Genomic DNA, 24,006 nt, shown 5'->3' on the forward strand with positions numbered 1-24,006 from the left:
AATATCCAAACTGGGTCTGATCAACACTGGGATAGGAACACTAATCAAAACTCATGTTGCATGACTCCTCCCGCCTTGCTACTGATTGAAAACACACCTGGCGTATGAAAGGTAGAGATCATCTTGGATCGAGTCCAGTTAACAAACGTCTCATTATTCTGAGGCTGTCATTAGTCTTTGTTGAGGCAGTGAAAAGTAAGTGGAGGAATTCTTGAAGATTTCTGCAGACCACCTAGGTCAGCTAAATCAGTCGTGAATGTAAAATTCACCTTAAAATGTTTACTCAACATTGCTGCGAGCGATAGCCTCCATTTTCCTGTGTCTTGAGAGATCTGAAATCGAAGGGAATTTACACTGAAATAGTCATCTGAATGAAGTTCCTGAAATGTATGCTGGTATCCTGAGGATGCAGCTCTCATAGGCATAGCAACAGAACATTAGAGCACTCTGCACTTGGGTTAAAAGGCTCTGATTAACAGGAGAAAACATTCACTAAATACAATTGTAACTTGGACTAGGCTTGAAGCCCAACCCGTCTCTGCTAACTTTTTGGTTTGACCATATCCTCTCACTGCTGTGTAGCAAGACAGGCAAGAGTTTATTTAATTTGTGTTCGTATTTAATTTGTGTTCGTATTGCCCTATGCTTATGGTTGTAAGATCAGCAGTATTTTACAAGGACTTACATTGACAAATGATAGGAATTGCCTAGCTGTATACCTGCATACTTTTTAAACATAATTTTGAGATGTTTTCCAGTGCATGGACTTTTCAGTCACACCTGTTGCTGATAGGTGTATATAATCGAGCACGCAGCCATGCAATCTCCATAGACAAACATTGGCAGTAGAAGGGCCTTACTGAAGCTCTCAGTGACTTTCAACTTGGCACCGTCATAGGATGCCACCTTTCCAACAAATCAGTTGGTAAAATGTCTGCCTCAGTCGCAAAGTGATAGGCCACACAAGCTCACAGAACGTGACCGCCGAGTGCTGAAGCATGTCGCGTGTAAAAATTGTCTGTCCTCCGTTGCAACTCTCACTACCGAGTTTCAAACTGCTAATGGAAGCAACTTCATCACAAGAACTGTTCGTCGGGAGCGGCATGAAATGGAAACCTATTTCACAAGCCTAAGATCACCATGCGCAATGCCAAGCGTCGGCTGGAGTGGTGTAAAGCTCGCCACCATTGGACTCTGGAGCAGTGAAAACGCGTGCTCTGGAGTGACAAATCACATTTCACCATCTGGCAGTCCGACGGACGAATCTGGGCTTGGTGGATGCCAGGAGAACGCTACCTGCCTGAATGCATAGTTTCAACTCAAGTTTGGTGGAGGAATAATGGTCTGGGGCTATTTTTCTTGGTTCGGGCTTGGCCCCTTAGTTCCAGTGAAGGGAAATCTTAATGCTACAGCATACAATTACATTCCAGACGATTCTGTGCTTCCAACTTTGTGGCAACAGTTTGGGGAAAGCCCTTTCCTGTTTCAGCATGGCAATGCCCCTGTGAACAAAGCGAGGTTCATACAGAAATGGTTTGTAGAGATTGGTTTGGAAGAACTTGACTGGCCTGCACAGCGCCCTGACCTCAACCCCATAAAACACCTTTGGGGTGAATTGGAACGCCAACTGCGAGCCAGGCCTAATCGCCCAACATCAGTGCCCGACCTCACTAATGCTCTTGTGGCTTGTGGCTGAATGGAAGCAAGTCCCCGCAGCAATGTTCCAACATCTAGTGGAAAGCCTTCCCAGAAGATTTTAGGCTGGTTTAGCAGAAATGGGGGGACCAACTTAATATGAAAGCAGGTGTCCACATACTTATATTTATAATGCGCTGCAATCACGGATGTGCCCATACATTTTTTAAGCCTTTCTTCATTTTACACATCTGTGAATTGTGCTGCTGTTTGGCCACACCCCTCTAGAATTGTTGTGAGCTATGAACAGAACACAGTACTAGTCAAGTACTAGCCTAGTAAATCACTAGTGTTTGTCAGAGGAGACAAACATTACCAAAGGAATAGAAGCAAGGACAAGATGGTGATGAGGAGTCTTTTTTACCCCAGTTTGGAGGTATACAGTGGACAGTTTACAGCTATTGCAGACCAGAAACCAATCATCTATGGCCCACATCAATCAGTAAATGCTGCAGTATATAGTACAGTGGAGGACTAGCTTGAACCGCATCATGGAGCTTCAGGAGAAAATATACCCAAACTAAATACATTTAACCTAATTGATCAGCATAACCTCACACAACATTATGTGGGATGGATGAGGAAGTACATCATAACTACATCGTTTTTACAAAAAAAATGTTTTTTTCCAAACTTAAACTAACCCTTTATACAAATAACTTACGAAACCTATGCAAAATTTGGCATATGGTGCAAATAACTTATTAACATGGATGTGACTTGATACACTATTGTACTACAGTGGATTGGATGCGTGTTCAGTTAGCAGCGTGTGAGGGCTCAGCTTGGCTGGCTGAGCACACATCAGAGCTGGTGGCCATTTTGTTTTTTCTGCAGTGAATCCAGAATGCGGGTAATGAAAGAGTGGGGGAGGGGAAGACTGCGCAGAGTGCAATAACATTGGAATGTGAACTGAGTCGTTGTAACATAATAGAATGTGATTTCACCTTATTCGTTTTATATCAAGGAAACTCATATCAGAGGTGAGAAAATCATATGATAATAGTTGATATAGTAAATGAATGAGGCAAAATGTTACTGAACGTATTATTTTTCATCATCCATTCGAAGGCCATTTTTTAAGTCGAAGGACATAATAAAAATGTTTGATAAATGATCAAACTCAAAATAGATCTCGAAAACCCCCCTTATCTGTATTGATATGAGGGGTAGCTGCGCGCTTAGTTGTAACAGAGTGTAATTGGTATGTAAGCTAGCGTAGCCTGCAGCTCTGTCTGCCTAGAGCTGTAACTTAGTTTGCACACTCTGTGTAAAGGACGCGCTCTCTCTGTGTGTAGGTTGCTTAACGGATGTTGTAAAATTTCTGTGACTGTTTGTCATGTGATACCAGGCTGCACATTGAAGTCAAAGGCACATGGGGTGGGGCCACCAGCAACGTGGCCTATTTATATAGCTGTAAGCAGTCTACTGCAGTCTGTCTAGGCAGCAATGCAGCAACAATGCAGTAGACTGTTGTACCTGGAACTGATACAATAATGCAGTTTCTTGGGCCTGGAACTTATTGAGTTTACAGGGCCAAACTAAAGCACCTGATGACCTAGCTCAATTTAATATGCTGGGTGAAAATCAATTGGTTCGGATAGCAGTATCTGCCAATTTCTGAGAAACATTTAGAAAAAATAACCTGCTCCTCACCTCAATATCATGGTTATTTTGTTGTTTCGCAGATGTGTTCGTTATTTGGAAACCACTGCATTTTGATGAGTGATAATGTCAAGTACTACTAGTGACGTGCGTAACCTGTCCCTATGGAAAGTAAAATGTCACTTGGGATCAGACAGCAATGCTAGGTAACAGTTTCACTACGTCAACTAGAATGGTGTATCGTAACTAGGCTAAAGGCCTATTGCTCCATGTGTAGGTTGCTATGACCAAATAGTTTGAATATTTTTGTATAGTATTAGTCAGTTTTTCTTTTTTTATATCTAATTTTTATAGTATTTTACAGTTTCTCTGACTGCTGTCTGTAATTTCTGCTCATATTTGGACTGTTCAGGCGAGGCAGATGGTTAATCATCTTCCATTATTCACACTGTAGTTTGTCCGTGCCTTTAGCTTGGAATTCATTCTTTTTATGTTTTATCTCTGTATTGCTCCTGTGGAGCCTTCTGCACAAACTGATCAGTTCTGTGCCGAAAATGTACTTTCAATGCTTCATTTTGTCGTCATCCTCTGTGTGAAGCCTGTTGTGCGAGTTTGTCTGTGTGTTTGGTGGTTGTTCTAGAAAATTGTGAAAAGATTATCTGGACATTTCAAGGTGTATCTTGAAGCACAGAAGCCTAAGTAATGATGGTACATCTCATTCGTGAAGACTAGCCTACCCTTTTTTGGCTGGTTTTTGGCCATTGTGGAATGTCAAACTGTCAGGAGCTTTGCAACACCCACGGCCTGTTCTATTATTAATTATTACGGCCACCATCTCTTGACTAGTAAAACATGTCTGCAACTTGTTTTTTTATGATGTACTTATTAATGAAAGGCTCTATATGTTGCTGAAATGTGCTTTAAGTCGTTACATTTAATTAATAATAAATACGTTTTTTCCCCCTCTAGGTTATTAGATCCTGTTGGTGTCAAATCCATGATCGGAAACCTCCAGGTGAGATATTATTTTAAATCTAATATAATATAGGACCACTGAAACCCCTAGGTCACATTTGACTAAATACAAAAATCCATATGAATGTCATATTTTGTATATTGGCCTATTGTTCTTAATGATTGTATCAATGTCACTGTAACTATGAGAAAATGACTGTCAGCAGAAATATAAACTCCATAAGCACAAATTGGAACCTAGCCCCGACGCTGGAATGCGTTCGACAATTGGAACTGTATAAGGTAAATCATGCAGTCCTTGCATAACTCTTCCTCACTGTTGCCAACGGAGCCTGTATCTAGGGGCCCTGATTGGCTGAGGAAAAGGACCAATAGGAGCGAAGGGGAGGGACAAAAACAAGTAATGTTGCTGCCATCCTCTGGGATAATGTCATATCCGTGCTGCAGACTGGGCCGGCTGTGTTGGATTTGACAACGCAAAAGCTTGTCAGCCAATTGAAGAGAGGGATAGTGTTCTTACAGTGAAAAGTATAGTCTTCTGTCATGTTAGTGTGTTCGTCACCCCTGGACCACATGGCATCTCAAGTTTGCAATCCTGAGGACAAAAAGTTGTGAGCGAACATGCTGGACTAAACTTCAGTGGAGAGGAAGCTGGACTTGAGACAATTTTGATAGACTTCTGCTGAGTCACTCTTTCTGCTGAAATTGACTCTTGTATAGAATGGTTCTGTTTGCTGAGCTCACAGTGAAAAAGAACCTTCTAGAATAGAACAAAGAGGGGAAAAACATACCAACAGGGTTCTACAGTGACCCCTAGTGGTGTCCCAGAACACTGCATTGATTTGGCCTTAAAGATAGCTAATCTGTACCCATTGTAGTGGGTAGAAGCTAGGTGGGTGGTGCAGGCGCTGTTAGCATTCCCGAGGAGGATTCTTTCGTGACCCGTTCCAACTAACATCCCCATCCCTCCTTGTCACTCCTCAGGTTAAAATGGAAGTTGCTGTGGCAGAAGAGAAGAAGAAGATATTCCGAGCCAGGAAAACCATGAAGATAAGCGACCGCCAGCAACTGGAGTCTCTCCACAGCACATTGTCGTCCCCCGTCCCGCCCCTGTCCAATTCCAATTCCAGCTCTCCCCCTCCCCGTAGCCCACTGACGAACGGTACGCACACAGAGGATGCACAGAAGGGGGCAGACAGAGAGCAAAACGACGTTACGGTGACATCTCGTTCCACAACCCCAGTCTCCCCTACCTCCCTGACCTCTCGATCCCCTCCCCTTGCTCTTTCTCTATCGTTGTCTCCCTCCCCACCAACCTCCCAAAGCCCCAAAGCCAAGGAAGATGCCACTCCCTCCCCCTCATCGCCATTCCACAACCTAAACGACGTACTGAAAAAGATGGAGGAAGAGGGAAAGAAAAGCGAGTGTTCCACGTCCCCTTCCAATAAAGACAAGGAAGGAAAGGATACAGAGATGGAGGTGGCAAAGACGGACGAGAAAGAAGAGAAAGCACCTGAGACTGAGAAAGAGGTTTGTATGAGAACGAGTGAGAGGAGCTGAAATATGGATAAATGGGAAACATTGGAAGTTAAGGAAAATGGGGGTTATAGTTGAAAAGTGTTGAAGTTGGCATTGTTAGGGGTCCAAGCACCGCGAGTAGGATTTTTTTCTATCCATGTGTTTGTTGAGTTTGGCGGCTAAAATACAAACTTACCTGGATGTTCTCTTCTCCAGGAGGCCTGCACTACAACTGGAAAGAGCCATGAGGACCAAGCCCCTATGGATCAGTATCCTCTGGACTCTCCATTCTCTCCCGTCTCACTCGCCATGTCTGACAAAGAGTCTGGGAAGGAAAAGATGACAGAGCAGAAAGAAGACACCGTGGCCATGGAAACGGATACGGACAAGGACCATACAGAGACCAAGGCCTCTGAGGCCTCCACTTCCACGGAAGAGAAACCTTCCTCCCCCAAGGCCGCTACCATGGCCCTCCCTGTTCCCACCCCCTCCCCCTCTGCTGCCCCTGAGCCGGATCAGGACATCAAAGAAGAGTTGGTGAAGAAGGGAGAGAAGAAGAAAGACGATAGTCAGAAAGAGAAGGAAGGAGTAACGAAGGAGGAAAAGATGGAGGTAGTTTCTGTGAAAAAGGAGATGAAAAAGGAGAAACAGAATGTTGCCGGGTGTTCTACCTCATCTCTTACCTCCTCCACCTCTACATCCACAAGTGACAAAGGTATGAAATGATAGAATCTGCAAGACCTGAAAAATCATCCAGAGTTGACTGACACTACTATGCCAGCTATGTTTCAGTTTCAACAATACAGGAAAAACATCAAAAATGTATAACATACACACAAGCATACTGCACAGGAAATTAAATCACATGACCATTAACCAAAGTAATCTGATTAAACTAAACCAGAACACTTTGTCTCAACAGGGGTGAAGGTGAAGGAGGAAAAGAGCTCCTCTTCTGGACAGAAGCGTCCCTTGTTGGAAGGTGACGAGAAAGATGGAGGGAAGGTTGAAAGAGATGGGAAGAGGCAGAAGGTGCAGGGCGTGGAGTTGGAAGCTCAGCTCGAGTTGAAAATCACCGCGAAAGGTGGCAGTCGCCTAAAACTTGAAAAGGTTGGTCTGGCTGGAATTGATGATACCTGTTCTCACGTATTAGCATTTTACCCACAGGTTTAAGACTTTACCCCCAGTCAGGTATAAAGTTACTCTCAAACAATATTGCCCCACACTATCTAGCCCTAAATTGCATCTTGAGCTCATCCTACGTTTCTCTTCTTCTCAGGTTCTGCAGAAAATGGTTGAGGAGCGGTTGAGGGCGCTGCAGCTCACCGTCTTCGACCAAGGTTTACAGGAGCTAAAAGACCGGGTAGAAAAGATTGATTGTGCCACAAAACACCAGAGCACCCTTAACACACTACAGGTAAGCTAGCTACATGTTAAACTACTAGTAACGGTTATGTTACAAGTCGATTTGACAATAGTCATTAGTCACAACAGTCAGAAATAGTCGTCAATGGTTATAGTCAGCAATAGTCATAGTTTTCAATAGTCACAAAATTCAGAAATGCTCATTAAAATCCTTACAAATGGAAAGTCTCACAGGTTCTCACTGTTTCTTACCCTTTTTCAGGCCAAGATTGCTAGATTAGCAAAGAAATTCGGAGAAGCCAACCAGGCCTCGGAGAACAAAAGAAAACAGGAGGTAAGAAATGTTGTCTCAGATATATTTTTGAAAGTCATCTACTACTCATCGATATTAGTTAAAACTGCAATATGTAACTTTTTGGGTGACACGACCAAATTCACATAGAATTGTGAGTTATTGAGATCTGTCATTCTCATTGAAAACAAGTCTAAGAAGCGGTAGTTCTGTTTATTTCTATGCTTCCCGTTCGAAATATTTGTTTTTGCGTCTTTTGCGTTTGGTTTTATACACCAGCTTCAAACAGCTGAAAATACAATATTTTTGGTTATGGAAAATATATTTCACAGTGGTTTAAATGGTACAATGATTCTCTACACTATACTTGCTTGTTTTGTCACATAAACTAAAATTAGGTGAACAATTTGAATTTTAGCAACCAGGAAATGGCTGAACGAATTCTGCATATTGCACCTTTAATATCAAACAGACAATTAAATAAAAATTGCTGAGGGTGTTAGCTAAAGGTGTCACCATGGCGTGTGTTCGCAGGCACTAACGTCCCCTGTTGCCAAGGCTGCACCTGCTACAAACACCATTCCGACACAACGGTAAGAGTTCGGTCCTACTGCCAATGTACTACTTCCTCATTTAGAAAAGCTTTTAGTCATTTGAATGCATTTCCTCCTGTGAATCACAAGTGAACAGTAATCAAAAACGGGATTGCATTGCCTCTAGTCTTATGAAGATGTTGGTTTCAATCATTCTTTTAGTTTGTTTGCAGTCTTGTGTTAATCACCATTGGCAATCATGGATGGCAATTCCAAAACTTTCACATATTCCATAGTTTCCTTTTTTTCCCATCTCTTATGACAGCACATTCCCATTGCTTGTATTCTCCAGCATAAAAATGTATTTTCTGTATTTGTAATTCAAATCATGCAGAAGGAAAGCTGTGTGTTAGTCATTGCATGGGGCTATACTAGCTATCATTGTGCCTTTGTATCAACGTGACAATACCGGCCTGAAGCCAATGAATGCCACACGTGGAGTCAATCACAACGTGTGATTGAATGTGTGGTGACTCTGCACAGGATCGTTGTCAATAATACTGAGGCTGGATTAAATTCTCGGGGAGATTGGATTAAAAAGCAACAACATCCGCTAAAAACCATAATAACGGGAAACAAAGATGATACCTTTCGAGGGTATTCTCTGATGTACAAGACCGACTTCTTTTTTGTTCGCTTAGTGCCTACCCGTCAGGCATTTTCAAACCAAAATCCCCACATGAAATCAATCATCATTTTGCTTTGGATAAAACAAACGAACAGCGGTTCGGTTTTTGCGTCTTTTCTTTTGCACACCACCATGGTTCCAGGTCCTGAGTCTTGTGACGTTATACAATGCGCCAAAGCTTGAGAAAACAAGCTTTTAAAAGCTGTGCAGACAGTGTTCACAGCACCCGATCCAACTGCACCTCTCCTCTCAACAGCGTGCTCCGAATGCATCCAAAGCTGGAGCTGCAGTCTGAAGAGGGGGCATGGCGGAGAGGGGAGCTGGCGACCTCTATTGGTTGGATTAAGAATGAAATGAAGGAGGAGGAAGAATCCGAAGAAGAGTATGAAGAGATATCTGAGGAAGAGGAATTTGAGAAGCCTTCATTCAACCTAAGACACCAGCCTGCTAGAAGAGATGGGTCACAGCAGCAGTCACCACAGCAACCGAGTGGAGGAACTAGGGTTCGTTCAGACATAATGCTGCGTCCCATCTCCACGGACAAGGAGAGACAGCTTTACCTGCGCTCGAAGAATGCTGCCAGGAAGGCCAGATCCGATCGTTATGCAGTATTCCTGTTCCGGAACCTGGTCTCGTACGAGAACTACGTGAAGTGGGTCACCACGGTGAACTACGTCGGAACGTTGGGCAAAGACGCGCTGCCCGTTAACCTGCGCGAAACCATGAAGAAATATTTGGAACAAAGGTTCAACAAACTGTATGCCAGAGACTGGAAGAAGATCAGGGACTCCATCAATGAGATCCTGAGAGTGAAGAGACTACAGTTCTTCTTTGAATCAGACTTTAACTTGACTTAAACATGTTTGATTGGGAAGGTGCCATTTTCCACAGTAGTCGTGTTGCACTTTTATGTTTTGTATGGAATTATGGAAACGACATAGTCTTGAGATAGTTGCAATCGTCACTTTTATTTTACCAACGTTAACAGTAATATAATTGCATTCTAGCCCCATGAAACATTTTATTTGTTCATAATATTTCCAGTTCCTAATGTACTGAACTAAATAAAGGTCTGGAATTACTATATATAAAAAACATGTAATATATCATTACAACACAAATGTATACCAAAATGTTTTCTTTAATGTACAGTACCAAAAATGTTAAACAACCTGCAAACACTTCATGATTTTCATAACAGAATAACACAAACAACTCAAGAATGATACCTATACACTAAACAAGTCCTCAAGGAATTCGTAAAAATTCAATGCAAAAAAGTACAAACAACAGAATACACATAACAAACACACACAAAAATATCTGTAAACACATCATAATGTTACAAACACAGGGGGGGAAACTGAAGAAGACCGAGCCAGAAGACAGAATAATAGTAGACTGGCAAAGTGTGGCAAAGAGGTCGCCAAATTACAGGAAGACTTTTTCTCTGGTCTGTCTCAATATGATCTCTGACCTATTTTTAAACAAGCCAACTGAATGCAAATCACATCTCTTTCAATTACCTTAAATTATTTTGGAAAAAATTATTAAACTCAATGCAAACACACATCTTTCCAACAGGGCAGTAGCAGCTGTCGTAAAGCAGCCCATGACTAGCCCAGTCTCTACCAACCTTACAGGTAAGACCTCCCTTACCTGTCAATAGGATGTTTCACCTATCATGGGGATTGAATGACCCTGAGATCAAGTTATGAGATAAAGAACAACACCAACTGATAGTGCGTTCTGACCTGTCATGGAATAGGATTTTAAAGTTAAAATCTAAACTCGCCATTCCTTTCCTCTCTCCTGTTGTCTTTCCAGTTACTCCGGTGAAGCAGCCCAAACCTGTCCCCACTACCACTACGACCACTGCCATGGTAACACAGGGCTCCATCCTGCAGCTGATCCCCACCTCCTCTAGCTCCGCCTCCCTGTGCACCGTCACCTCCCAGAGCGGCCCCACCGGCACCCTGCTCCTCAAGACCACCTCTGGCTCCAACGTGGTGGGCCAGAATGGCCAGCCGCTCCTCATCCAGCTGCCTCTCTCTGCCATGGCCAACGGCGGGGCCGGAACCCTGGTCAACATCCCTGTCTCCTCCTTCGCCGCAGTCAACTCGCTCAACAAGGCCAAGACCACTACTCCCACCACTACCTATATCCTCAAGGCCGGCCCCACCACCTCCACCATGGCCGGCCCCACCACCTCCACCATGTCCTTGCAGCCCATCTCCACTACCCAGCTCTCCCCAGCCATGTCCCCAGCCCAGATGACCCTGGCTCGGGCTGTGTACCAGGGGGGCACTGGGGGAATCAGTACGCCCAGTGCTGGGATGTCAGTGACCACAGCCAGGGCGCCGGTTCAGGCGTCCTCTGGTCCAGCCGCTACGGGCTCGGCAGCTCCAGGACCTCCTTCGGGGACGGCTATGACGTCAAAGACAGGTGAGTTTTCTAGCAACAGGCCTGATAACAATATCCTATACTGTATGTGGACAAAAATAATAATTGCATTTATATATACAGTTGAAGTCGGACGTTTACATACACTTTAGCCAAATACATTTAAAATCAGTTTTTCACAATCCTGTCATTTAATCCTAGTAAAAATTCCCTGTCTTAGGTCAGTTAGGATCACCACTTTATTTTATGAATGTGAAATGTCAGAATAATAGTAGAGAGAATTATTTATTTCAGCTTTTATTTCTTTCATCACATTCCCAGTGGGTCAGAAGTTTAGTATTTGGTAGCATTGCCTTTAAATTGTTTAACTTCTTTGATATAGGGTGCAGCATTTTCACTTTTGGATCAATTGCGTGCCCATAGTGAACTGCCTCCTACTCTGTCCCAGATGCTAATATATGCATATTATTATTACTATTGGATAGAAAACACTCTGAAGTTTCTAAAACTGTTTGAATGATGTCTGTGAGTTTAACCTGTTATGGCTGCAGCCCGACACCGGTACACCTATGACAACATCCAGCTCAAGTGCAGGGCGCGAAATTCAAAATCTATTTTTTTTTTAAATATTTAACTTTCACACATTAACAAGTCCAATACAGCATTTGAAAGATAAACATCTTGTCAATCCAGCCAACATGTCCGATTTTTTTAATGTTTTACAGAGAAAACACCACATATATTTATGTTAGCTCACCACCAAATACAAAAGAGGACAGACATTTTTCACAGCACAAGTATGATGCAAGTAGCATGCACAAGCCAACCTAACTAACCTAGAACTAACCTAAATAACCTAGAAAAAACTACCTCAGATGACAGTCCTATAACATGTTACACAATAAATCTATGTTTTGTTCAAAAAATTTGCATATTTTAGCTATAAATCAGTTTTACATTACTGCTACCATCATAGCTACAGTCAGAAATCGCACGGGAGTAGCCAGAGAAAATACAGACACCAACGTCAACTACTAATTACACATCATAAAACATTTCAGAACAATATATGGTGGATAGCTAATGAAAGACAAATATCTGGTGAATACAGCCAATATTTCCGATTTTTGAAGTGTTTTACAGCGAAAACACAATATATCGTTATATTAGCTTACTACAATAGCTAGCACACAGCAGCATTGATTCTAGTCAAACGGTAGCATAGCACAGTTCGACAGATATATGAAAAAGCATCCCAAATTGGGTCCTTATCTTTGTTGATCTTCCATCAGAATGTTCTCCAAGGGGTCCTTTGTTCAGAAACGTCTTTATTTCGATCCAGAACGAACGATTTCCCTCTTGAATTAGCAAGCACACTGGCAGTGCGACGCTAACCTCTCCATCTTGACAAAATTCTTGCGTCGCATCACGTCTAAAGTCCAGAATAAATTTCAATAATATAATTAAACTATATTGAAAAAACATACTTTAGGAAGATATTGTGACATGTATCGAATAAAATCGAAGCCAGAGATCATATTCACCTTTAACGAGTGTTTTCCAGGAGCCGAGTCCAGGTCCTACTTCGTGCCCAGAAAAAAAAATAAAGTGCGCAAGTCTCACTCCAAGAGGTTGTGTTCAATCCCAGGACGAGATAATCAAGTCATTTCTGCTCTCACTTCCGCATGACACCCAGAGGAAGGCGTATGACGTGTTTCTACAGTCCTAAGTGACATGCCCTTTTATAGACAAGGTCTTGAAGAGCGACATCGATTTTGGAAATCTCACTTCCGGATAGGAAATGGGCTGTAAAAATAGTTCTGTTCCACTTAGAGAAATAAATAAAACGGTTTTAGAAACTAGAGACTGTTTTCTATCCAATAGTAATAATAATATGCATATTGTAAGAGCAAAAATTAAGAGGCCGTTTGAAAATTGGCACATATTTTCCAGTTTTTTCAATACGCCCCCTGCAGCCATAACAAGATAACAGAACTCATATGGCAGGCAAAAACCTGAGAAAAAATCCAAACAGGAAGTGAGAATTCTGAGGCTGGTCGATGTTAAACTCATCGCCTATTCAATTCCCTGTAATAAATGGATCTGTTTGCACTTCCTACGCCTTCCACTAGATGTCAACAGTTGGTAGAACGTTGAATGAAGTTTATACTGTGTTGTGGGGCCGGATGGGAGGGGAATGAGTCAGTGGTCTGGCAGATTGCCAGTTCCTGGTCATGCGCTTTCCTCATGATATCGCCTTGCGTTCCATAACTTCTACAGACATGAAGGAATGCTCCGGTTGGAACGTTATTGGATATATATGATAACAACATCCTGAAGATTGATTCTCTACTTACTTTGACCAGTTTATTCGACTTGTAATATAACTTTTTTAAGTTTTCGTCCAACGTTTGCCTGCATCTGCGCGAGCGTTTGGACACGTGTACTACACATGCTAGCAAAAGTAGCTACTTGGACATAAGTAATGGACATTATCGAACAAAATAATGATTTATTGTGGAGCTAGGATTCCTTGGAGTGCATTCTGATAAAGATGATCCAAGGTAAGGGAATATTTATGATGTAATTTCGTATTTCTGTTGACTCCAACATGGCTGAGAAATGTTGTTAAATCTGAGCGCCGTCTCAGATTATTGCATGGTGTGCTTTTTACGTAAAGTTTTTTTGAAATCTGACACAGCGGTTGCATTAAGAACAAGTGTATCTTTAATTCTATGTAAAACATGTATCTTTCATCAAAGTTTATGATGAGTATTTCTGTTATTTGACGTGGCTCTCTGCAATTTCTCCGGATATTTTGGAGGCATTTCTGAACATGGCGCCAATGTAAACCGAGATTTGTGGATATAAATATGCACATTATCGAACAAAACATAAATGTATTGTGTAACATGGTGTCCTATGAGTGTCATCTGATGAAGATCATCAAAGGTTAGTGATTAATTTTATCTCTATTTATGCTTTTTGTGACTACTATCTTTTGCTGGGAAAATGGCTGTGTTTTTCTGTGGCTATGTACTGAGCTAACATAATTGTTTGGTGTTCTTTCCCCGTAAATCCTTTTTGAAATCAGACATGTTGGCTGGATTCACAACGTGTAGCTTTAATTTGGTGTCTTTCATGTGTGATTTCATGAAAGATAGATTTTTTAGTAATATATTTGAATTTGGCGCGCTACATTTTTTCTGGGTTTTGGCCAAGTGGGACGCTACCGTCCCACATATCCCAGAGAAGTTAACTTGGGTCAAACGTTTCGGGTAGCCTTCCACAAGTTTCCCACAATAAGTTGGGTGAATTTTGGCCCATTCCTCCTGACAGAGCTGGTGTAACTGGGTCAGGTGTGTAGGCCTCCTTGCACGCACACGCTTTTTCAGTTCTGCCCACAAATTTTCTACAGGATTGAGGTCAGGGCTTTGTGATGGCCACTCCAATACCTTGACTTTGTTGTCCTTATGCCATTTTGCCAGAATTTGGAAGTATGCTTGGGGTCATTGTCCATTTGGAAGACCCATTCGCGACCAAGCTTTAACTTCCTGACTGATGTCTTGAGATGTTGCTTCAATATATATCCACCAAATTTTTCTTCCTCGTGATGCCATCTATTTTGTGAAGTGCAGCAGTCCCTCCTGCAGCAAAGCACCCCCACAACATGATGCTGCCACCCCCGTGCTTCACGGTTGGGATGGTGTTCTTCGGCTTGCAAGCCACCCTTTTTTCCTCCAAACATAACGATGGTCATTATGGCCAAACAGTTATATTTTTGTTTCATCAGACCAGAGGACATTTCTCCAAAAAGTACAATCTTTGTCCCCCTGTGCAGTTGCAAACCGTTGTCTGGCTTTTTTATGGCGGTTTTGGAGCAGTGGCTTCTTCCTTGCTGAGCGGCCTTTCAGAAAATAATGTCATAGCTTTTGAAGCTTCTGACATCATTTGAGTCAATTGGAAGTGTACCTGTGGATGTATTTCAAGGCCTGCCTTCAAACTCAGTGCCTCTTTGCTTGACATCATGGAAAAATCTAAAGAAAAATAATTATAGACCACCACAAGTTTGGTTCATCCTTGGGAGCAATTTCCAAATGCCTGAAGGTACCATGTTCATCTGTACAAACAATAGTATGCAAGTATAAACACCATGGGACCACGCAGCCATCATACCGCTCAGGAAGGAGACGCATTCTGTCTCCTAGAGATGAACGTACTTTGGTGCGAAAAGTGAAAATCAATCCCAGAACAACAACAAAGGACCTTGTGAAGATGCTGGAGGAAACAGGTACAAAAGTATCTATATCCAAGGTAAAACGAGTCCTATATCGACATAACCTGGAATTTTCCAAGCTGTTTAAAGGCACAGTCAAGTTAGTGTATGTACACTTCTTACCCACTGGAATTGTGATACAGTGAATTATAAGTGAAATAATCTGTCTGTAAACAATTGTTGGAAATATTACTTGTGTCATGCATAAAGTAGATGTCCTAACCGATTTGCCAAAACTATAGTTTGTTAACAAGAAATTTGTAGAGCGGTTGAAAAACTAGTTTTAATGACTCCAACCTAAGTGTATGTAAACTTCCGACTTTCAAAGGGCGCAAAGCACATCCACTTGCGATGTGTAGCACCCAATGCAGCAAAATCCAAAAACCTGTTGTAAAAGAGAATATTATCTAACTGTTTTCTTTTCTATTTCTGTTCCATCCCTTTCAGATAACCAAGCAACAAGCTCTACTCCAACCAAAACGGGGGCTCGACCCAAAGGCTCCTTCATAGACCTCACTGAGGAGGAGGAGGAGGAAGAGGATGATGATGTGCTAGGTGAGAATGAATCCCAAAACCATCTCCAAATTCCTCCCTCTCAACTCCAGAGAGGTCCACTAAATGATTGATTTATGTGCTCTAAAATAGTGACTATTGTTGCTAATGATGTGAATGATTCTGGCTAAATAAATATTAATTGAATTCCCTCTTCTGTCCTCTTCTTAATTCCTTCTCTTTCATTCTGCAGTGACTGGTGTGAGAAAGGCCATTACGACTGCGGTATCGTCATCTTCAGTTACCCAGCGATCTACTGGACCTCCTCCGCTGATCAGCACTCCTAGTGGTGAGGCCTGCACGTTACATAGTCATTGATATTGACAATATACACAGGCAGTTAGGAAAGCTAAGGCTAGCTTTTTCAAACAGAAATTTGCATCCTGTAGCACAAACTCAAAAAAGTTCTGGGTCACTGTAAAGTCCCTGGAGAATAAGAGCACCTCCTCCCAGCTGCCCACTGCACTGAGGCTAGGAAACACTGTCACCACCACTGATAAATCCACTATAATTGAGAATTTCAATAAGCATTCTTCTACGGCTGGCCATGCTTTTCACCTGGCTACCCCTACCCCGGTCAACTGCCCGGCACCCCCCACAGCAACTCGCCCAAGCCTCCCCATTTCTCCTTCAGCCAAATCCAGATAGCTGATGTTCTGAAAGAACTGCAAAATTTGGACCCCTACAAATCAGCCAGGCTAGACAATCTGGACCCTCTCTTTCTAAAATGATCGGCCAAAATTGTTGCAACCCCTATTACTAGCCTGTTTAACCTCTCTTTCGTATCGTCTGAGATTTCCAAAGATTGGAAAGCTGCCGCGATCATCCCCCTCTTCAATGGGGGAGACACTCTAGACCCACACTGCTACAGACCTATATCTATCCTACCCTGCCTTTCTAAGGTCTTCGAAAGCCAAGTTAAAAACAGATTACCGACCATTTCGAATCCCACCGTACCTTCTCCGCTATGCAATCTGGTTTCAGAGCTGGTCATGGGTGCACCTCAGCCATGCTCAAGGTCCTAAACGATATCATAACCGCCATCGATAAGAGACATTACTGTGCAGCCATATTCATCGACCTGGCCAAGGCTTTCGACTTTGTCAATCACCACATTCTTATCGTCAGACTAAACAGCCTTGGTTTCTCAAATGACTGCCTCGCCTGGTTCACCAACTACTTCTCAGATAGAGTTCAGTGTGTCAAATCGGAGTACCTGTTGTCTGGACCTTTGGCAGTCTCTATGGGGGTGCCACAGGGTTCAATTCTCGGGCCGACTCTCTTCTCTGTATACATCAATGATGTCGCTCTTGCTGCTGGTGATTCTCTGATCCACCTCTACGCAGACGACACCATTCTGTATACTTCTGGCCCTTCTTTGGACACTGTGTTATCTAACCTCCAGACGAGCTTCAATGCCATACAACACTCCTTCCGTTGCCTCCAATTGCTCTTAAATGCAAGTAAAACTAAATGCATGCTCTTCAACCGATCACTGCCCGCCCGTCCAGCATCACTACTCTGGACGATTCTGACTTAGAATATGTGGACAACTACAAATACCTAGGTGTCTGGGTAGACTGTAAACTCTCCTTCCAGACTCACATTAAGCATCTCCAATCCAAAATTAAATCTAGAATCTGCTTCCTATTTCGCAACAAAGCATCCTTCACTCATGCTGCCAAACATACCCTTGTAAAACTGACCATCCTACCGATCCTCGACTTCGGCGATGTCATTTACAAAATAGCTTCCAACACTTTACTCAACAAATTGGATGCAGTCTATCACAGGCCATCCGTTTTGTCACCAAAGCCCCATATACTACCCACCATTGCGACCTGATCGCTCTCGTTGGCTGGCCCTCGCTTCATACTCGTCGCCAAACCCACTGGCTCCAGGTCATCTACAAGTCTTTGCTAGGTAAAGCCCCGCCTTATCTCAGCTCACTGGTAACCATAGCAGCACCCACCCGTAGCACGTGCTCCAGCAGGTATATTTCACTGGTCACCCCCAAAGCCAATTCCTCCTTTGGCCGCCTTTCCTTCCAGTTCTCTGCTGCCAATGACTGGAACAAACAGCAAAAATCACTGAAGCTGGAGACTAGAGGTCGACCGATTTATGATTTTTCAACGCCGATACCGATCATTGGAGGACCAAAAAAAGCCGATACCGATTAATCGGTTGATTTTTATATATATATATATTTGTAATAATGACAATTACAACAATACAGAATGAACACTTATTTTTACTTAATATAATACATCAATAAAATCTATTTAGTCCAAATAAATAATGAAACATGTTCAATTTGGTTTTAAATAATGCAAAAACAAAGTGTTGGAGAAGAAAGTAAAAGTGCAATATGTGCCATGTAAAAAAGCTAACGTTTAAGTTCCTTGCTCAGAACATGAGAACATATGAAAGCTGGTGGTTCCTTTTAACATGAGTCTTCAATATTCCCAGGTAAGAAGTTTTAGGTTGTAGTTATTATAGGACTCTTTCTCTCTATACCATTTGTATTTCATATACAGTGGGGCAAAAAAGTATTTAGTCAGCCACCAATTGTGCAAGTTCTCCCACTTAAAAAGATGAGAGAGGCCTGTAATTTTCATCATAGGTACACTTCAACTATGACAGACAAAATGAGGGGGAAAAAATCCAGAAAATCACATTGTAGGATTTTTTATGAATTTATTTGCAAATTATGGTGAAAAATAAGTATTTGCTCAATAACAAAAGTTTATCTCAATACTTTGTTATATTCCCTTTGTTGGCAATGACAGAGGTCAAACGTTTTCTGTAAGTCTTCACAAGGTTTTCACACACTGTTGCTGGTATTTTGGCCCATTCCTCCATGCAGATCTCCTCTAGAGCAGTGATGTTTTGGGGCTGTTGCTGGGCAACACGGACTTTCAACTCCCTCCAAAGATTTTCTATGGGGTTGAGATCTGGAGACTGGCTAGAACTTGCTCAATTGGTGGCTGACTAAATACTTTTTTGCCCCACTGTATAAATGCAAAAATATAAATGCAACAATTTCTAAGATTTTATGGAGTTACAGTTCATATGAGGAAATCAGTCAATTGAAATGAATTCATTAGGCCTTAATCTATGGATTTCACATGCTGGAAATACAGATATGCATCTGTTGGTCACAGATACCTTAAAAACAGTGGGCCTCACAATGGGCCTCAGGATCTCTTCACAGTATTACTGTGCATTCAAATTACCATCAATAAAATGAAATAGTGTTCGTTGTCCGTAGCTTATGCCTGCCCATACCATATCCCCACTGCCACCATGGGGCACTCTGTTCACATTGTTGACATGAGCAAACAGCTCGCCCACACAACGCCATAAATGTGGTCTGCGGTTGTGAGGCCGGTAGGACATACTGCAAAATCTCTAAAACGACGATGAAAAAAATCAACATCTGGCAACAGCTCTGGTGGACATTCCTGCAGTCAGCATGCTAATTGCACACTCCCTCAACTTGAGACATCTGTGACATTGTGTTTTGTGACAAAACTGCACATTGCGTGTATGGGACATTTCTGGGATCTTTTATTTCAGCTCATGAAACATGGGACTAACACTTTACAAGTTGTGTTTTTATATATTTTTTCAGTAATGATTATGATGGTCATAATGCTCTTTGACAGGGTCATAAGCAAGCATAGTGGTGGGGCTGGCTGCATCATGTTATGAGTATGCTTGTCATTGGCAAGGACTAGGGAATTTTTTATGTTAAAAAGAAACAGAATTTTTTTCATCCTAGAGGAAAACCTGGTCCAGTCTGCTTTCCAACAGACACTGGGAGACCGTCACCTTTCAGCAGGAGAATAACCTAAAACAAATATACACTGGAGTGTACACTGGAGGCCAAATATACACTGGAGTTGCTTACCAAGACAACGTTGAATGTTCCTGAGTGGTCTAGTTTCAGTTTTGACTTAAATCGGCTTGAATATCTATGGCAAGACTTGAAAATGGCTGTCTAGCAATGATCAACAACCAACTTGACAGAGCTTGAAGAATTGTAATAATAGAATAATGTGCAAAGCTCTTAGACTTACCCAGAAATAGTCACAGCTGTAATCTCTGCCAAAGGTGATTCAAACATGTATTGACTCAGGGGGTTGAATACTCTAATCAAGACATGTTTTATTTTTTTTTATATACAAATATTATAATTTTACGTCTACTTTCACATTTAGTATTTTGTGTAGATCGTTGACAAAAAAATGACAATGAAATCAATTTTAATCCCACTTTGTAACACAGCAAAATGTGGAAAAAGTCAAGGGGTCATACTTGAACAAAAAGTTTACGTTTTAAACTTTTTCTAATGTTCGTATATGGACCCCATATCACCCTGATATTACTATAACACTCATTAGATTCTAATCTTCATTGCTGGATGTTTCATGATTGTGGTCAGTCAGTTGAAACAATTTAATAGAATTCCAAGGATATCTATTAGCCGAGCCATGCCTGTTACTCAATGTGTTATAAGTCAGCTCTATGTCTGTTTGCTCTGTAAAAGTGGTTCTGACTAAAAGCTTGCATATTGTTGTTTTACTCAAAGAATCTTGTGAACAACGCAGATTTGAGGAGGGGATGCTTATTATGTTATCCAATTTGACATATTGTCCTCTCTTTACAGGCACAACATCAAGAGCATCTCCTCAACAGTCAGCTGGCGGTCCTCATCTGACAGTTCACTACCGCCCCCCTCTGGTGAGTTTGTTACCGCTGAATCTATTTCACATGTTCATATTTTTCTTTGATTCATTTGAGTTCCTATAAGATTATTTGAATGTCTTAATTTCTCAACATTTTAATGAATACGAAACAAACACAACACAATGAAATACAAATAGGCAGTTCCTTGGCCACCTATATAAAGTAATGACCTTGACCTATAAAGATTATCCTTACTTTTTATATTTAATATAGCATTTGTAAAAAAAACAAAAACATTAAAAGTATATTTTCTGTGTTGTACTGAAGGACATGTGTTTTTGTTACAAAGGTTAGTACTAGAGGGTGAAAAGGTGAAATCATCAAATATTTCAGAGAGATTTACTCACCTCATCACATTGATAGAGGGTCTTCAATGGGTCTTCTTTGTGATGTCACACACTGTCATGTGATATGCTTTAAAATAGCTTTTTATCTTTGTTATACTGAATGACATTGATGAAGCGTAAAAGTCCGGACAAAAGTTATTCAAGTTTTAAAATATTTTTTCGATACAGTATGTCGCCCATTACTCTATATATTGTTGCAAACACTAACACACACGAAATAAGATGGCGCCGACAAAGATGGTCACTCGCTTCAAGTCCTTAGGAAACTATGCAGTCATTTTGTTTTTTATGTATTATTTCTTACATTGTTAGCCCAGAAAATCTCAAGTGTTATTACATACAGCCGGGAAGAACTATCAGATATAAGAGCGACATCAATTTACCTACATTACGACCAGGAATACGCCTTTCCCGAAGCAGATCCTTTGTTCGGCCCTCCATCTTGGACATTGGATCTAATCCCAGAGGCCGACCCAAAACAACGTCGTCGCTGCAGGAGAGGCAGACTGAGCGGCCTCCTGGTTAGACTTGGAAGGCGAGCACACCACCGACCGCTTCCGAGCAGATTAGTCGCCAATGTCCAGTCTAGACAACAAGGTGGATGAAATTAGGGCATCAGTTGCCTTCCAGAGAAACAGCAGAGATTTTAACATTCTCTGTTTCACGGAAACATGGCGCTCTTGAAATATGTTGTCAGAGTCGGTACAGCCACCAGGTTTCTTCATGTATCACGCCGACAGAAACAAACACTGTCTGGTAAGAAGAAGGTCGGGGATGTATGCCTCATGATTAACAACGCATGGCGTAACAATAACAACATACAGGAACTAAAGTTATTTTGTTCAACTGACCTAGAATTCCTTAAAATCAAATTCCGACTGCATTATCTCCCAAGAGAATTCTCTTTGATTATAGTCACAGCCATGTATATCCCCCCAAGCAGATACCTCGACAGCCCTGAAAGATCTTCACTGGACTCTATGTAAACTGGAAACCATATATCCTGAGGCTGCATTTGTTGTGGGGATTTTAACAAAGCTTATTTGAGAACAAGGCTTTCTAAATTCTACCAGCACATTGACTGTAGTACCCACTCGAGCAAAACACTGGACAACTGCTACTCTAACTTCCGTGATACATACAAGGCCCTCCCCCACCCTCCCTTCGGCAAATCCAACCACGACTCCATCTTGCTCGTACCGTCCAATAGGCAGAACCTCAAACAGGATGTACCCGTGACGAGAACTATTCATCGCTGGTCTGACCAATTGGAATCCACACGTCAAGATTGTTTTGATCACGTGGGCTGGAAAATGCTCCGGGAAGCCACGGACAATGACATCGATTTATACGCCGACACGGTGAGCGAATTTATTAGGAAGTGCATTGGAGATGTTGTACCCACTGTGACTATTAAAACCTACCCCAATCAGAAACCGTGGATAGACGGCGGCATTCGCGCAAAACTGAAAGCGCGAACCACCGCATTCAACTATGGAAAGAGATTGGGGAATATGGCCGAATATAAACAGTGTGGTTATTCTCTCCGCAAGGCAATCAAACAAGCGAAACGTCGGTATAGGAACAAAATGGAGTCGCAGTTCAACGGCCCAGACACAAGACGTATGTAGCAGAGGCAATCTACAGGCAATTACGGACTAAAAATAGAAAACCAGCTACGTCACAGACACCGACGTCTTGCTTCCAGACAAGCTAAACACCTTCTTTGCCCGCTTTGAGGATAACAGTGCCACCGACTCGGCCCGCTACCGTGGCCGACGTAAGACATTTAAATGTGTTTACCCTCGGAAGGCTGCTGGCCGAGATTCATATTTCATCCCTTTACTTTTGTGTGTATAAGGTAGTTGCTGTGAATTTGTTATATTACTTGTTAGATATTACTGCACGGTCAGAACTAGAAGCACAAGCATTTTGCTACACTCGCATTAACATCTGCTAACCATGTGTATGCGACCAAATGTTATTTTATTTGAATTATGCTATGGGTGTTCATTTATATTTTTACGATGAATTTCTACATTTTAAAAACACTTTTGTCATTAGAATTTTAAACTATTTTAAGGTATTTCAAGGAACATTATCTTTATACTGTAGATGCCATTGTCTAATAAGGAGAGAGCTGCATGGCACAGACTAAAGATTAACGCAGATCCAATTGCTAGGGAGGAAAGACTAGCCAGAAGAAAAGCAAGGTATTGTTTTCATGGCTTCATGCTACTGTCAGCAACAGAATAGGATATAATAGGATATAAAGCTGGGTGGATAACACTTAACATTAAGTTGCGCTATTACACTGTAGTTAATATTTTATTGCGCTGCAGTTAAGGTATAAATGATTAATTATATTAGTTAATATAATATTACACACATACACAAATATGGATTAAAAATGCATTATGAATTATATTAGTTAAATGCTGCTTCACATTTGGGGCACTTTATGAAAAATTGAGACTGTACAAGTTTGAATTGATGGGCGTTTTATCTATCTATTTTGTGTAGGTATTTTGAAATTGCATTTGTGTACCTGCATTGAATAGAAATTTACCAGTTACAGTGTAACAATGCATAATACTTAACTATCATGTAATAATGCAACTTAATGCAATATAAAGTGTTTGCCGCAGGCTCAAATTACAGTAAAGTGATTATTATTAACATTAGCAGTGAAATAGTAACAAAACATGTTTGGGAGAGGGAGTTGATTTAACTTTGATTAAATGTTATCATTGTATAGCCTACTAATAACATTTAATGGCTGTGAGAAGTCCCACGGAAAATATGCACTCGATTGGGTTGGTGGTTCGGTTAAACGTTGTGCAGATGAGTTTGTCAAACTGGGCGGTGACCTCCAGAGCCCAAAGGAGCTCTACACCATGCTGGAGAAAAGGCAGTCAAGCGTAAAGTACTTCTGGATTGCTGATGATGAGATGAACCGATTTTGATGAAGCACTTCCAAATGAGTTGCCAGCTGTCAAATGAAC

The 24,006-nt window shown here is 41.6% G+C and overlaps 1 protein-coding gene across 4 annotated transcripts in view; it reads left to right on the plus strand.

The window, feature by feature from the left end:
- atf7ip (activating transcription factor 7 interacting protein) overlaps positions 1-24,006 on the plus strand; it is a 62,879-nt gene that overhangs the window by 36,151 nt on the left and 2,722 nt on the right. For 3 of the 4 annotated variants that reach the window (XM_071351390.1, XM_071351398.1, XM_071351405.1), the window contains 12 exons: positions 4,270-4,315; positions 5,260-5,805; positions 6,010-6,508; positions 6,716-6,903; positions 7,073-7,210; positions 7,421-7,492; positions 7,985-8,043; positions 10,256-10,314; positions 10,499-11,116; positions 15,798-15,905; positions 16,096-16,191; positions 20,575-20,648. In XM_071351390.1, the coding sequence (XP_071207491.1) occupies positions 4,298-4,315; positions 5,260-5,805; positions 6,010-6,508; positions 6,716-6,903; positions 7,073-7,210; positions 7,421-7,492; positions 7,985-8,043; positions 10,256-10,314; positions 10,499-11,116; positions 15,798-15,905; positions 16,096-16,191; positions 20,575-20,648 (2,475 nt within the window). In that variant the 5' untranslated portion in view covers positions 4,270-4,297. Of the gene's footprint in view, positions 1-4,269; positions 4,316-4,705; positions 5,168-5,259; positions 5,806-6,009; positions 6,509-6,715; positions 6,904-7,072; positions 7,211-7,420; positions 7,493-7,984; positions 8,044-10,255; positions 10,315-10,498; positions 11,117-15,797; positions 15,906-16,095; positions 16,192-20,574; positions 20,649-24,006 lie in introns of those variants that run through there. The other variant, XM_071351413.1, reaches the window with a different exon arrangement.

Source organism: Salvelinus alpinus, chromosome 2 (assembly GCF_045679555.1).
Source record: "Salvelinus alpinus chromosome 2, SLU_Salpinus.1, whole genome shotgun sequence".
Taxonomy (NCBI): domain Eukaryota; kingdom Metazoa; phylum Chordata; class Actinopteri; order Salmoniformes; family Salmonidae; genus Salvelinus; species Salvelinus alpinus.